This window comes from Microtus pennsylvanicus, chromosome 12 (assembly GCF_037038515.1).
Source record: "Microtus pennsylvanicus isolate mMicPen1 chromosome 12, mMicPen1.hap1, whole genome shotgun sequence".
Lineage (NCBI taxonomy): Eukaryota > Metazoa > Chordata > Mammalia > Rodentia > Cricetidae > Microtus > Microtus pennsylvanicus.
Genome location: NC_134590.1, coordinates 1,646,668 through 1,662,470, shown reverse-complemented (window position 1 = coordinate 1,662,470; position 15,803 = coordinate 1,646,668). Strand labels below are relative to the sequence as shown.

The window sequence follows — 15,803 nt, the reverse complement described above, 5'->3', positions numbered from 1 at the left end:
CTCCTTTCTGAATATTCTGTTAGAGCATAGACATAGAGCTGCTTTTCTGTGTGCTTGTTTTTAATTATTATTTAAAAGTGGTTTGTACACCATCTCATTGTATAGCTCTAGCAGGCCTTGCCTAAAACAAACTATGCAGACCAGGCTAGCCTTTAAGGTGGATGAGCTTTCCTTCCTCTGCCTTCCAAACACAGAAATGAGCCACCACGCTTGCCTGTGTGTTGATCATCTTTATTTTACAACTTTACTGAATTTATTAGTTCAGATAGATTTTGAGTAGAGCCTTTAAGATTTTTTCTTTTTAAAAAACATAGTTAACATATGCCATCTTATATGATCTGCAGTGAAAATTAACATCTTTATTTTCAATTTGGATGGATGCCTTTTCTTCCCTCCCTTCTTTCTTCTCTCCCTTCATTTTTCCTTCCTTCCTTGTCTAATATCTTAGGCTAGGATTCCTGAACAAGTTATTTTAAATATTATTTATTTTATTGAAAATAGCTTTTTTTCATACAATATATTCTAATTATAGGCTTGCCTCCCCTAACTTCTCCCAGATCCTACTTCCCTGCCCACCCAAATCCACACCCTTTCTCACTTTCATTAGAAATCAGATAATGATGATGATAATAATAATATAATTATAATAAAAGATAAAATAAATAAAAACAAACCCAAATAGAACAAGAAACAATCAAGCAGGGGGGAAAGAGTCAAAACAAAGCACAAGAAACACATACAGCTGCTAGAACACATGTATTTGCACACACAGTGCTAGAACACGTATTTGCATACACAATGCTAGAAGACATGTATTTGCACACACAGACAACTCATAAAAATAAAATTATAAAACACAGGGACTGGAGAGATGGCTCAGTGAATAAGAGTGCTCTCCTAGAGGTCCTGATTCAATTTCTGGCAACTACATGGTGGCTCACAACTGTCTGTAATGAGATCTTGTGCCCTCTTCTGACCTGCAGGCATATATGCAGACAGAACATTATACATAATAAATAAATAAATCTTTGTAAAAACATTAAATATAAGCAAAAGATCACAAGGTTAAAAAAAATTGCCCAGATTTATGAGATTAAAAACCCTCCAAAAGTACTGCTGAGTTTGTTTCTTGTTGGCTGTCTACTGCTGGAGCCTGCTTAGGAGTGGCTTGAGTTTTACCTCCTTGGAGAAAACTGAATTTTCCTTTGCAGGTGGTTATTAACTGAATATAGCTTCTTGGTTAGGTAAGGGCACATGTCTACTTCCCTGTCAGCACTAGGACCCCATCTGGCTGAGTTCTCCCCTCCCACCATCTGTCCATAGCTGCATTCTGTTCCCCTTCATAGGGAGCTCTATCCCTCCCCTATAGCATCTTACTCTGTATCTAACCTGTGGTTACGGATTGTGTCTGCCTTACTGAAGGCCAAATAGCAAGGTCCACCTACAAGTGAGTACATACCGTATTTGTCTTTTGGGGTCTGGGCTACCTCACTCAGGATGAGTTTTTTTCCTAGCTATTTCCATCTGCCTGTGAATCTCATTATTTCATTTTAACAGCTGGTTAATATTCCATTGTGTACACATACTATATTTTTATCTATCTATTGACAGACGTGTAGGCCGTGTCCAATTTCTGGCTGTTATGAACATGGGTAAGTGTCTGTGCAGTAGAGTGTAGATGAAGTCCTGTGGATAATGCCAAAGACTAGCGTCGCTGGTTCTCCTGAGGAACCATAACACTGATTTCCACAGTGGCTGCACAAGTTAGCACTCAACCAGCTATGCATGCGCGTCCCCTCACCTGCATGAGCTGCCGTTTGTGGTGTTGATTGTGTAAGATGCAATTTCAGGGTCGTTTTGACTGCATTTGCCTGATGGCTAAGGATGTTGAGCATTTAAGTGTTTCTCAGCCATTTGTTTCATCTTTTGAGAATTCTGTTTAGATCAGTATCCCATTTTTTATTGGGTTGTTTCCTTGATGTCCAATTGTTTTAGTTCTTTATATAATTTTAGTTATTAGCCCTCTGTGAGATGTGTAGCAGTTGATAAAAATCTTTCCCCCTCTGTAGGCTGCCACTCTGTCTGAAGATGGTGCCTTTTATCACACAGAAGCGTCTCTGTTTCTTGAGGTTCCATTTATTAGTTGTCGATCTTCATGCCTGCGCTAATGGTGCTCTGTTCAGGAAGTCTTCTCTGTGGCAAGGAGTCAAGGCCATTGGCCACTTTCTCGTCTACCAGATTCAGGGTATCTGGCCTCATGTTGAGGTCCTTGATTGATCCATCTGGAGTTGAATTTTGTGTGAGATGATAAATATGGATCTATTTGAGCTGAGTGGTGGTGGTGGCACACACTTTTAATCCCAGCATTTGGGAGGCAGAGGCATCTCTGTGAGTTCAAGGCCATCCTGGGCTACAGACAACAAGTTCTAGGACACAAAGGCTATACCAATAAACCCTGTCTTGAAAAAACAAACAAGCAAAAAGGATCTATTTGGGTTCTACGTGCAATCATCCATCTTGACCAGCACTATTCGTTGAAGATGCTCTTTTTCTCGGTGTGTATTTCTGGCTTCTTTATAATAAATCCAGGGGTTCACAGGTATGTAGGCTTATGTCTAAGTATTCCATTCAGTTCCAATTATGTGTCAGTTTTAATGGCAGAGTCATGCTGTTTTTATTACTATAGCTCTGTAATGCATGCAATTTAAAATTAGAGGTGGTGCTAACGACTCTAGCAGCTCTGGATTGTCTTAAGTTTTTTGGTTTCTTTGTGTTTCCATCTGTCTTCACTGGCCAGCAGGTGTTTTCCTCTTTGGTGTGTGTGTGCGTATGTGTATGAGTGTGCATGTTTTTGTCTGTCTCCCCATGCATGTGGATGTCATTCTTGCATATGCTCTCCTCTCTGAGACAAGACCTCTCGCTGCAGCAAGTGCACAGAAAGCCCAGGAGTCTCTTGCGTTCACTTCCCCAGCGCTGAGATTCACAGTCTCCTTCCACCACTGCATCTTTCCAGTGAGGAACTGACTGAGCTATTGCCTCAGTCCCTGAAGCTTCTTTCTTTTTAAGGATGCTTTAAATTTTATTTTATTTTTTATTCATGTGTATCTATATAAATTTTATTTTCCATTCATGTGTGTGTCTATATAACATGGGTACAGGTGCCCACAGAGTCCAGAAGAGGATGTTGGATGCCATGGAGCCGGAGTTATGTTGTGAGCCACCCAATACTGGTACAAGGAACTGAACTCGGGCCCTCTGGAGAAACAGTACATGGTCTTAACCACTGAGCAATCTCTCTAGCTCCTGCAGTTTCTTATAATAAATGTTCTGTGTCTGCACTGTCCAATGTACAGCCGCTAGCCAGATGTAGGCACTTGGAGGTAGCCAATAATATGATCACCTTCAGTGCTGTATCAATCTTCAGCCAATTTGGGATTTTGTGTCTCTATATTGCTGGGTAGCGAACTCGGAATCTCACATACAAGGTGTGTGCTCTTCCACTGAGCCGTGTCTCCAACTCCTCATACAGTTTTAGAGTAAAGAAAAGAAAAAAAAGAAAAGAAAAAGAAAAAAAGAAATGGCAATTGGTAGAAGGCAAAAAGGCTAGTAATTGCAAATCATCCTAGACCATAGAGTAAGTCTGAGGTAAGCTGGGATACATAAGGCCTTGTGTCCCCCAGAAACCCCCACCCCCTGTGATTCAAGCACTTGGGAGGTAAAAACAGTAGGATCAAGAGTTCTAGATCATATTCAGTTTCATGAGTTTAGGCTACATGAGACCTTGTCTCAAAACCCAAAAAGAAGAGGACACTATGTAAGCCACAGCCTAGGAGAGGGTATTTGCAGTACATAGCCACAAAGGTTTTGTCTTGAAGATACATGAAGATAGTTACAGACGACCTGGTAGGAATATCATCACAACTCCTCAGATGTGCTTGACAGGCAAAGCCATGTGACCAGTAACATAAAAGGGGGCTCGTATCATGGATCATCAGAGTAACAGCAATTAGCATCACACGTTAGCCTTGGGCACTTCAGATGGCCAATGTGGAGACAGGAGGCTCACACAGATGAGGTGCTGGAGGCTGGTTTGCCTGTTTTGAAAAGCAGGTGGTATCTTTTAGGTTGGATTGCTGCATGTGATTTAGTAATGTCCCTTCTGGGTTTATACATGGTTTACACACACACACACACACACACACACACACGCTGCTCCCTTCTGGGTTTATACATGGAATAAACACACACATACACACTACCCACATCTTAACAGCAGTGTCAAGCAACCCTAACGTTTCAATAAAACAGATCGGGTAGGTGTGGCAGCACATCCTGTAATTTCTATATTTGGGATGCTGAAGCAGGAAGATTTCTGCAAATTTGAGGATGCTCTGGTCTACACAGTGAGACCCTGCTTCCAGAAAACTAAAAAAGGAAAGAAAAGAACATTTCTACTCTAGTAAATTAGTGTACATCAAGGTAAATAAGCAAACAACACCTGGATAAGCTTTATAAACATGAGGAAAGAAGCCGAATGATGTATAAACAATACATAGTAAATAATGCTGTGTCTATGCCAGGCTTGAAGCGTTACATTTAACATGAGAAGTAAAATTATGAGATGGAGTAAACTAAGATTGATAATGACCTCAAATAATTCAGTTCAGTGTGGTGGTCTTCCATCTTGTCTGTACATCAGAAATGCATGGGAACTTCAGAAACTAAAACTGATTCTTATACTAGAAAGAAAGAAAAGACAATTGCCATGTGATCTAACAATCCACTGTTACATTTTGGTTATACATTTTTTAAAAAAAAAAAAGAAAAGGAAGAAGAGGAAGAAGCATAGGCTTGAAAGGTTGCATATCTGTTCACAGCAACACTGCACAGCTGTCTTAGAATACTTGTGTGTTCAGGGAGCGCTGTGTAGGCTCCAGAAGTGGAAGCAGCTTGTTTGATGCCAGTGGATGAAGGTAAGCAAAGTGTGGTACCTAAAATGGAATCTCGCTCAGCTTTGAAAGGAAGGAGGGGCTAGAGAGATGGCTGAGTGGTTAAGAGTTCTTAGCTGGGCAGTGGTGGCACACACAGAGGCAGCGGATCTCTTGAGTTTAGAGTCAGCCTGGTCTACAGAGTGCATTCCAAGATAGCCGGGACTACACAGAGAAACCCTATCTCAAAAAACAAAAACAACAGCAAAAGGAGTTTTTGCTGCTTGCTACTCTTCCAGAGTTCAATTCCAAGCACCCATGTCAAATGGCTTATCATCCAATGCCTTCCTGACTTCTGAGGGCACCTACTATATGGGTACATACTCAAACACACACACATGCTTATAAAAAAATGAAAATCAAACTTTAACAAAAACTGAGTCTGGGGTCATATGTAGCTCAGTGGTAGAATTCTTACATAGCATGAACACTGCCCTAAGTTCATACAGCACCACAAAAAGTAAGTATGTATGGGGTGGCAGCTGGCACACATCTGTGATCCCAGTCTCACGAAGCTGAAACTTCCATGAGGGGTTTCCATACCATCCTCATTTTCCCCTCCCTCCTCTTTTCCCTTTCCTTCCTCCCACCTCCCGTCTGTCCACCTCCCCATCCACTCCTTCTCCATCTAACCCTGTCTCCATTCAGAGAGGGGCAGGCCTCCCATGAGATTGAACAAAGAGTTTGGCACATCAAGCTGAGGCAGGACCGAACTCTCCCTTCATCAAGGCTGGACCGGGTAATCCGGCGTGGTGAACAGGTTCCCAAAAGCCAGCTAAGCACCAGGAGCAGGTTCTGATCTCACAACTAGGAGGCCTTACAAAGAGACCAAGCTACACAACTGTCGTATACATGCTGAAAGCCTAGGTTGGTCCCATGCAGGCCTTCCTGACTGTTGGTCAGAGTCCACGAGCTCCCACTTTCTAGTTCATACATTTGCCTGCAAATTTCATGAGGTCTTTTTTTTACAGCTGAGTAGTACTACATTGTGTAAATGTACCACGTTTTCTTTACCCATTCCTTGGTTGAGGGGCACCTAGGTAGTTTCCACGTTCTCCCCCACAATGTGGAATACCACTGCTATGAACATAGTTGAGCAAGTGGCAGGACCCCTATTTCAAAGGAGAGAGAGGGAAAAAAATCTGATGTTCTGTAAGCACGAATGAACCTTGAGGATTTTGAACTAAGTAAATAAGCCACATATTTAAAAGTTTAATGTGTCTGAAAGGTGGCTCAGCAGGAAAATGGGCTGGCTGCCAAGTCTGATGATCCCTGGGGCCCTCGTGGTGAAAGAAGAGAAATGATGGGCTCTGCATGCACACGCGCACACTCATATGTAATTATAAGAGAAATGATGGGCTCCGCATGCACACGCGCACACTCATATGTAATTATAAGAAATGATGGGCTCCGTATGCACACGCGCACACTCATATGTAATTATAAGAGAAATGATGGGCTCCGCATGCACACGCGCACACTCATATGTAATTATAAGAGAAATGATGGGCTCCGCATGCACACGCGCACACTCATATGTAATTATAAGAGAAATGATGGGCTCCGCATGCACACGCGCACACTCATATGTAATTATAAGAAATGATGGGCTCCGTATGCACACGCGCACACTCATATGTAATTATAAGAGAAATGATGGGCTCCGCATGCACACGCGCACACTCATATGTAATTATAAGAGAAATGATGGGCTCCGCATGCACACGCGCACACTCATATGTAATTATAAGAGAAATGATGGGCTCCGCATGCACACGCGCACACTCATATGTAATTATAATGTGTGCGTCCACATGTGTCCAGAGCGCTGTGTCATAGAAATAAAAGTGAGCACAGACAGGAGTGGATACCAAGGGTGGGGAAGGTAAGAATCAGTGAGGTGGGGATTGTTTAATGGATTTAGGACTCGAGTTCTGTGAAATGAAAACATTGGAGATTGACTTCCAGAAAAGCCTGAATATAAGCATCAGTATTGGACTAAAGACTTAAATACTTAAGATGGATTTACCGCAAGATGCACGATCCTGAGGCAGCACTGCCAAACCAATGCTGACTTCATGCCTGTGGCTCTTGGCTTAGCTTTAAGAGGTCCAGAAGTGGACAGCTTGTGTGCACAGGGAGCTGTGCACGTTCCCAGCATCTGCCCTCTATGTAGCAATGACACAGTCTAAGCATCTTAGATATGAGTGTGCACCAGAGAGCTGCATCTCAACACTTGGCATTTCTCTTCCTGGTGCATTGAGTTTCCACTTTTCTTAGTTTTATTGTTGATGGTGTTGAGGCTTGGACCAGGGCCTTGCCCTGACTAGGCCCAGGTATTGCCACTGAGGTATGCTCCCAGGCCCTATGTTTGGGATTTTATTTTGTGTCTCCATACGTGTGCTTGTGCCATGGACCATGTGTGGACATTAGAGGACACGTAACAAGAGTTAGTTCTCTCCCACAGCGTGGAACTCAGGGATCAAACTCATGTCATCAAGCTGCCAGCGAGTATCTTTACCTGCTAAGTCGTCTTGTTGGGCAAAGCATTGATTTTAGAGCTAGTTGTTGTTGTTGGTGGTGGTGGTGGGTGTGTGTGTAGTAAAAGCCAGAGGATAACTTGTGGGTATTGATTTGAATTAGGATTTTAAATAAATTAGTTAGAAAATTTGGGGGGGATTAGCTAAAAATCTTTTATTTCCCCCACATTCAATAAACAATTCAGAATCCCTATAGCCCAATGGTACCTTAACATTCCTGGTACTTCTTTTTATTAGGAATCTGTAGACTTTTCCTGCTAAGACCTCAATTTATATTTTTGAAGAACAGAAAAAATTCTGTGAAGTGTGGAATTTAAACCATCTAAGACTGAAACATACACAATGAAACAATGTATACTGTTTGTATAAAAAAGGTTAGTATTTGTTAAAAATTTTGTCCTTTTTGATTTTGGCTTAAGATGTGGTGGGATTTTTAGAACAGAGGATGCTTTTGTTTTTGAGACAGGATTTCACTATGCAGCCTTGGGTGGCCTGAAACTCACTATGTAGACCAGGCTGACCTTAAACTTACAGAGATCTGCCTGCTTCTACCTCCCGAGTGCTGGGACTAGAGTTGTGCACCACCACTGCCTGGCCTAGACGTTTGTAAATGAACATTTAAACAACTATAATGTGTTTTGAATCAACGTGTCTTAGCTGTGTGTGACTGTTGCACCTGCAATCCTAATACTCAGGAAGCTTAGCTGAAGGGCATACAAGATATGACATGAGACCCGGTCTCAGATAATGGCGGCAGCAACACAAGCCTGGCATGGTGGTGCCCTTCATGGTGAGCTCTAGGCCAGCCTCAGAGACATAGCGGAGCCATCTCAAAGTCCTGAAAACAAAGCAACAAAACCACTCTTTCTCTTGAATAAGTACTTTGGACTCTTACAAACAGCAATTTTTAAAGTACTCAGTTTTTCTTTTTTTCTTTTTCAGGACATGTACTTGTAGACAACATTAAAACACCAGGATCTTAAGTGGTTGAAAATGTCTCTGCCAAGTCGACAGACAGCGATTGTTAACCCCCCTCCGCCAGAGTTCATAAACACTAAGAGAAATGGGCGGCTGACGAATCAGCTGCAGTTCCTGCAGAAAGTGGTCCTGAAGGCTCTCTGGAAGCATCAGTTCTCCTGGCCCTTCCAGCAGCCCGTGGACGCTGTGAAACTAAAGCTGCCTGTGAGCATTTTATGAGATGTTAATTTTTAATTATTCTTTATTCCTCTGTGCGTGCGCACATGTGTGCTCATTTCAAGATACATGTGGAAGTAAGATGATAACTTGGGGGTACCAGCTCTCTCCTTCAACCCTGGGTTCCAGGGATTGAACTCAAGTTGTCAGTGCCCATAGGAACAGCACTGTTGCCTGCTGAGCCATCTCATTGGCCCAGACCTCAGGTACTGGGAATCTAGGCAGGAGGGGAACCTTCTAGAAGTCCCAAAGCAAAGTAGAAGTGGATCAGAAAGGAGCAAACTCACTACTAAGATAGAACAAGGTTTCCTTTTCCAGCCTATGTTGTTTGCATAAAGCACCCCCATTAAGGATAGATGTTTGAAATACAGGAGAGAACAGTCACTGAGATGCAACAGCCAAGTTCACTTCCAGGCCTGCAGGTGTCAGAGCCCCTACCCCACCCACGTAACTGCACAGGGAGGGTCTCCTGTGGGAAGTTGTGGGATGGGTGGGGGCATGGAAGATCCTCTCCTAGAAGCAACTCTTGACACTTTCCTTTAATGAAACTTCTAACCCTGTTCAAGCCCTTCTCGGAGAATGCTGGGAAGTCCAGACTGATAACTTCCCTCCAGAAGTAAGCTTTGGAGGGAGCAGTTGTGAATTGTAAAGACTTATTAAAAAGCATGGGCACTTGCAGGGTAGGAAACAACGTCCAACTTTTTGCAACTGTCCTGTGCATGCCAGGCTAGCCGGCATAGCTCCGCCTTCCACCTCCCCGTGGGAGAACTGAGATTACAGATGTGCACCACCTCCACAGCTGCCTTTTTATGTGGTCCCGGGGAACGGAGTGAGAACTGATGGGCATGCAATGGGCATGTCAGGAATCCAATGCCCTCTCCTGGTCTCTGCAGGCACCAGGCACACGTGTTCCACAGACACACATGCAGGCAAAGCACCCAGACACATAAAATGTTTTAACTTAATCTTTAATATCATAAAATATGTATAATTAGACACCAGATTATTGAGCACCCTGAAGACTGTCCTAAGTGTTCTGCCCACTTTCAACATGAAACTTGATGTGTGGACACGGACATTCACACCCTAACAGCATGTCACAGCAGCTTTCTGAGAAGAGGGATCGCCAGTCTACTCTTGAGAAGGCTTTATTTATACTACTCAGAGTCTGGCTTGTACAGCCTGTCCCACTCAGCTTTGGGCTTCACTTGAAGGTTTTAGTCATGTAGTAGCAGCGCAACCTGTGATGGAGTCCGGCGTCAGACCCGTCAGTCTATAAATACTGCCCCCCCCATTCTCTTCTTTTTACATTTTTCAAAAATAAATGTTTTAAATCTTGCCTTTGCCAGTCTTCGAAATGTCTTCATTGTTTGCTCGCATGCATGTATGTACATTCAGCAAGGACAACTTTGGGGAGTCATTTCTCTCACTCCACCATGTGGGTCCTGAGGCACCAAGAGGCGATCAAGCTCAGGGGCCGCATGCTTACTTAGAGCCAGAACCTCTGTGCTGCCTTTCCTCTGAACAGTGACATTGTGACAACCAGCTCTGGCTTCCAGGTAGTGCTAGAGATTTACAGTTTTAGGAATTGTTGAGTCAATAGTTAGGTATAATTTTACCATACTGAAGCCAAGGCCTCAGGCACACTAAACAAGTATGCCTGCCACCGAGCTACAGCTCCAATCTGTTGTTGATTTATCGTGGTGCTGAGGATGGAGCCAAGAGGCTTGTGCATGTTGATGAGCTCCCTACCACCCAGCTACGCCCTAGCCTCATTCTAACGCCATTACCTTCTTCAAACCATAGGACTATTACAGCATCATAAAAGCCCCAATGGATCTAAATACAATTAAGAAGCGACTGGAAAATAAGTATTATGTGAAGGCTTCTGACTGCATAGAAGACTTCAATACAATGTTTTCCAACTGTTATTTATACAACAAGGTATGTAAACTTGACATTATACTGCCTAGTCTATTCTGTTATGTATACAGCGTGTATAAGTATTATGATTTCATATTCCAATTCCTGACTGGGAATACTTGATGTGTTGTTTTGGAGGGGAGGGGCAGTTTGAAACAAGATTTCCATTTGCAGCTGGCCTCAAGGTCTTCGTGCCTCAGCCTCTGCAGTGCTGGGATTACAGGCTTACTTAGTAGTGTGTGAACTCGTGCAGAGGTCAGACGTGCCTCAGCCTCTGCAGTGCTGGGATTACAGGCTTACGTAGTAGTGTGTGAGCTCGTGCAGAGGTCAGACGTGCCTCAGCCTCTGCAGTGCTGGGATTACAGGCTTACGTAGTAGTGTGTGAGCTCGTGCAGAGGTCAGAAGAGCTTTCAGGAGTCGTTCCCTCCTTTGCATATTTTCAGTAAATTGTTTCTGGTTGGATTTCATAATTTTCATATTTCAATATATTTCCTTAATTTATTTTTTTCAGCCTATTGACGGTATTTTTGCCTGAATAGCTAAAGTAGCCTATGCTTTAAAAAAAAAAAAAAGGGAAGGAAGGAAGGAAGGAAACAAACCCAAAGCCAAACTGGTAGCCCACCTATAACCCAGTAACCGGGAGGCTGAGGCAGGCGGCTTTGCGAGGGACAGTGTGAGACCTTGTCCCAATAAGAAAGAAAGAAGAGCAGCACCAGTGGTGGTCTGGCTCTCTGTGACAACCTGGTGACATTTAATTTACTCTTGGTTAAATTTCCTACCTGCTGCCTAAGTAGCAAAGTACGTTACAGCCTCCGTAGTGCTGAGGACTGAACCCAACCCAGTGGAGTCCCTTTCCCAGAGTTTCTGTCTTAGAAGTGCTTCAGCCGGGCTGCTGCTTTCTCCTTGGCAGGGAGGTGACACTAGAGGAAAATGACAGGGAGAGCAGAGTCAGTTCCAGGCAGTGTGCATGGTCCTTCAGTCTCTCAGATGGAGAAGTGCTTGCTCCAGGGGAGACATCTGTTCTGGTGACACCGCTTTCCTGTTGTTCTGGTGACACCGCTTTCCTGTTGTTCTGGTGACACCGCTTTTGTGTTGCTGGATTGGTTAGATCGCATTTTTTTTTTTTTTTTTTTGGCATTCAGAAATCACCCTGCTCCTTTTTAAAATACAAGGTTTGCTAGAATTTAAGCTCTTTCCTGTTCCACTATTTCTAACTAGAGGAGATAAGTCCTACCTCAGAGTGCTGTGGCACATTCTAGAAATAAATGTGACGCAGCAGCCACCCTATGTATCTCAGCATATCTTCTAACGTGTTTTCTAGTCTGAAGATGACATTGTTCTCATGGCCCAAGCTCTAGAGAAGTTATTTATGCAGAAATTATCTCAGATGCCACAAGAAGAACAAGTTGTGGGTGGTAAGGAAAGAATAAAGAAAGGTAAGTCAGTAAATAGTTGACACTGACTGTTTACATGGAGAGTGGCGTTGTGTGTGTGCATGCAAGAGAGAGAATAAAACATAAATAAAAATAAAAATTATTAGCCTTCAAAGGACATAGGCATGTGGAAGTTCTTGGTGACCAGGTGGCTACAGTGCCAGAGTGTGCGTCTTACTTGTCACATGATGTCACCCAGTCACTCAGAGCTGCCGCTGCCGTGGGTGAGAACGAAATGTTACTGAGTTTAAGATTCCTTTTCTTTCCCCTCTAACTGACGGAGCTGTGGATAAATGGAGGTTTTCTGTCCTGCTGCCAGCTCCCATGGATGTAGACTGAGTGCTCTTAGCCTGCTGAGCTATCTCTCCAGCTCTGGGCATTTTATTTAGTTTTTAAATCTACTCTGGATATTAATCTCCTGTGTGATAAACAGCTATCGTTTCACTTTGTTAATTATTTCCTTTGATATGTAGAAGCTTTTAAATTTGAAATGATCTTGTTTGTTAGTTTCTGTTATCACTTTTTGAAGGACTGTGGTCCTATTAAGACATTGTCTGTGCCTCAAGCTGGAAGGTCTGGCCTGTCTGCCACACCTGGCTTCAACTTAACTTTTTCAAAATTATACTTTAGAGATTTCGCTATTTGGGGGTTTTCAGCTTTAAAGACTTTTGATCTCTCGGGATTCCAGCATCTTAGACCAGATTGTCAGCAACAGTGAACTGGGCCTACTTTGCCAACGGAAGTAGAGTGGGGTGGGAAGTGGGGAAATGGTCTTGTGTGCCTATCATGACTTTGGTTCCCACTTCCCTAGATACGCAACAGAAGACACCAGCTTCCTCAGCCAAGGATCAAGTCCCCTCCAAAGCAGCATTTAAGCGGCAAGAGATTTCTTCTGGGTTTCGTGAGCTCTCCCTCTCTCCCTTAAACATGGGGCATGAAGCTCCCCCCACCTCTGACTCACAGACTGTAGTCCAAGTAAGTTTGTGTTTGTGTGTGTCTGTGTGTGTGTGTGTGTGAGAAAGAGAGAGAGAATGTGTATTTACATGTGTGCAAAAGAGCGTATTATATGTGTATGTACGTGAGAGAGTGTGTGTGTGTGTGAGTCACAACGGTTACCTTGGAGGATAGAAAAGAGCATAAAATCCCCTGAAGCTGAAGTTTCAGGCAATTTTGAGTCTGCTGTGGATGCTGCACACCTGTCTTTGCATGTTGTGGACAGAGCCCTCTAATATTAACCACAGTTTACAGGGTTTCTAAAGTAGGATCTTGACAGTCTTCCTATTATAAGCTGTCTACTCTGATCCAGATTTGGTGGTGTAGCCCTGGAGTGCTAGTGCTCACGGCTAAGGCAGGAATCACAAACTGGAGAACAGTGTGGAAGGCATTTAAGTTTGAGGACAGCCTGGGCTACAGAGAAAGCCCTCTCAAAAACAAGCAAAACCAATTATCCATAGTTACACTGATGGTTTTTGTTTTCCTTTTAATGTAGCAATTACAATTGTAGATAGTTTTTTTTGTGTTGTTTTGAGGCAAGATCTCACTATTAGTGGACCTTTTCTGGAATCCTCACTCTTGGTGCCTCAAGCCCATCAACACTGTGGGCCATGCCGCCATACCTGACACACACAGCTGTGTTTTAAATTGTGTCTCCCAGCTCATTTCATGCTCTCAGAGACATTACTGGTATAGCTATGACTTTGATTTTCCATTTTTCACTAGTCTTTAAGGTTTGTGCAAGATTGTTCTTCAGATTATGGGAAGGGAACATCAGAGTTTTTGTTCTGTCTGTAAAAGGGGAATTAACTTCTACTGACATTAGTGTGTGATTCAGTTTTCTGCTTTACCAATGAGTGGTGTCTCCTTAAGGGTCACTTGTTGTTGAATTTGTTCAGATCACAAAGGGTGTGAAGAGGAGAGCAGACACCACCACTCCGACCACTTCCACAGTTAGAGCAAGCAGCAAGTCTCCTCAGACGACCAGAGAAGCGAAGTCAATGAGCATTTCGGTGAAAGAGAACATACTGAAGAGTGTTTTGCCAGACTCTCAGCAACAACACAGAGTTTTAAAAACAGTCAAAGTAACTGAACAATTGAAGTACTGCAGTGAGATTCTTAAAGAAATGCTGGCCAAGAAACACTTGCCGTACGCATGGCCCTTCTATAGTCCTGTGGATGTTGATGCTCTGGGGCTCCACAACTACTATGACATTGTCACAAATCCCATGGATCTCGGAACTATTAAGGTAAAACACTGCCTGAGTGGGAAGAGCTTTCTTTTCTTTTCTTGATTGTAAAAGTATTTCATCATGGCAAAGAAAGCTAATCTAATGTCCAGAGAATTGTGAAGAAAAATTACATCACCAGAATTCTAGCACCTGAAGTGGATCGTTGGGATGTTAAACATCTTTTCATTTTTCCTGTGACCACCTCTATTTACAGGCCAGTGGAGAGCAAATTAGGTCCTCAGTCTTGCGCATCTCCTCAGCCCTGGTTCTCTTTAAAGCACAGTTTTGTTTCTTCATTTTTATCAATACAGTAAAGTTTGTCAACATGTTACTAAACTTTGTGTTTGCCCTCATTTCTCGTTTTCTGCTGTCCCCCTCACATTAGTTCAGTTAGTGTCATTCTTTAAGAGTTCATAGATAGCAAATTCAGTTCATATATAGATGAATCATGAATGATTCTTTACCTGAATATAGAATTCAGAATGATAGCCACTTTCTCTCAGCACGTGGAGAACTTTCCAGCATCTATCTGCTGTCAAGCAATTTACCTTCCTTTGTACATAATTTGCCTTCCTCTCTTTAGCTGGCTTCTCATTTATCCATCTTGTACTGGAAATTAACCCTTTCTGTCTGAAGATCCATGCCATAAGTTTTTAACAGTTATGTCCTAAAAAGCACATTTTACCTTCTCACATATGCAAGCTCAGTCCCAAAGGTTAGAGAGGATGAGCTAGCAGTGGTACATACCTTTAATCCCAGTACTCAGGAGACAGGGACAGGCAGAACTCTGTGAATTCGAGGCCAGCCTGGTCCACAGAGCAAGTTCCAGGACAGCTAGGACTCCTGAGAAACCCTTTCTTGAAAAATAAACAAACAAAAAGAGGAGTACTATCTTAAATACCATATGTTGAAATAAATAGGAGTTTATAGTTGTAGGGTGTTTCAAGTGGAGAAGGTAACCTGTAGAATGGCTAGGTGGTAAAGCAAACAATTCAGAATAGTATCTTTGTATGAGCTTTATGTATGGAGGATGTGAGGGAAACCTGAGTCTTAAGGAAAAGCACCCATTAAACATGAGTACTACCTCATGACTTTGAGCTGTGTACACACCAGTTAGAAGGCCATTAGAGGGATGTCAGCTTTAATGTATCTCTGAAATCATTTTCAGTTGTCACTGATATGATTGGTGAAAATTATGTTCTCGGGGATGTAGAATGCCTCAGTGGTTAAAAGCACATACTACTCTTGTAAAGGACCTGTGTTCAGTTCCCAGCAACAACACAGTGGCTTACAGCTGTCTTCAGCTGCAGTTTCAGTAGCCCCAGTGCCTTCTGGCCTCAGTGGACACCAGGCATGCACATAGCACACTGACATGCATGCAAGGAAGACACCTATATACACAAAGAAAGTTTTAAAAGAAAATTAACCAAGTATGGTGGTGCACACCTTCAATCCTAACTCTCGGGAGGCAGAAGAAGGCAGATCTCTTAGTCCAAGGCC

General features: G+C 42.9%; 1 protein-coding gene across 1 annotated transcript in view; it reads left to right on the top strand.

The window, feature by feature from the left end:
- The first annotated feature begins 8,521 nt into the window (after window positions 1-8,521).
- Brdt (bromodomain testis associated) overlaps window positions 8,522-15,803 on the top strand; it is a 39,183-nt gene continuing 31,901 nt past the window's right edge. The window contains exons 1-5 of the mRNA XM_075943059.1: window positions 8,522-8,710; window positions 10,529-10,666; window positions 11,967-12,081; window positions 12,890-13,053; window positions 13,971-14,321. Coding sequence (XP_075799174.1) covers window positions 8,522-8,710; window positions 10,529-10,666; window positions 11,967-12,081; window positions 12,890-13,053; window positions 13,971-14,321 — 957 coding nt within the window. The remainder of the gene's footprint in view (window positions 8,711-10,528; window positions 10,667-11,966; window positions 12,082-12,889; window positions 13,054-13,970; window positions 14,322-15,803) is intronic.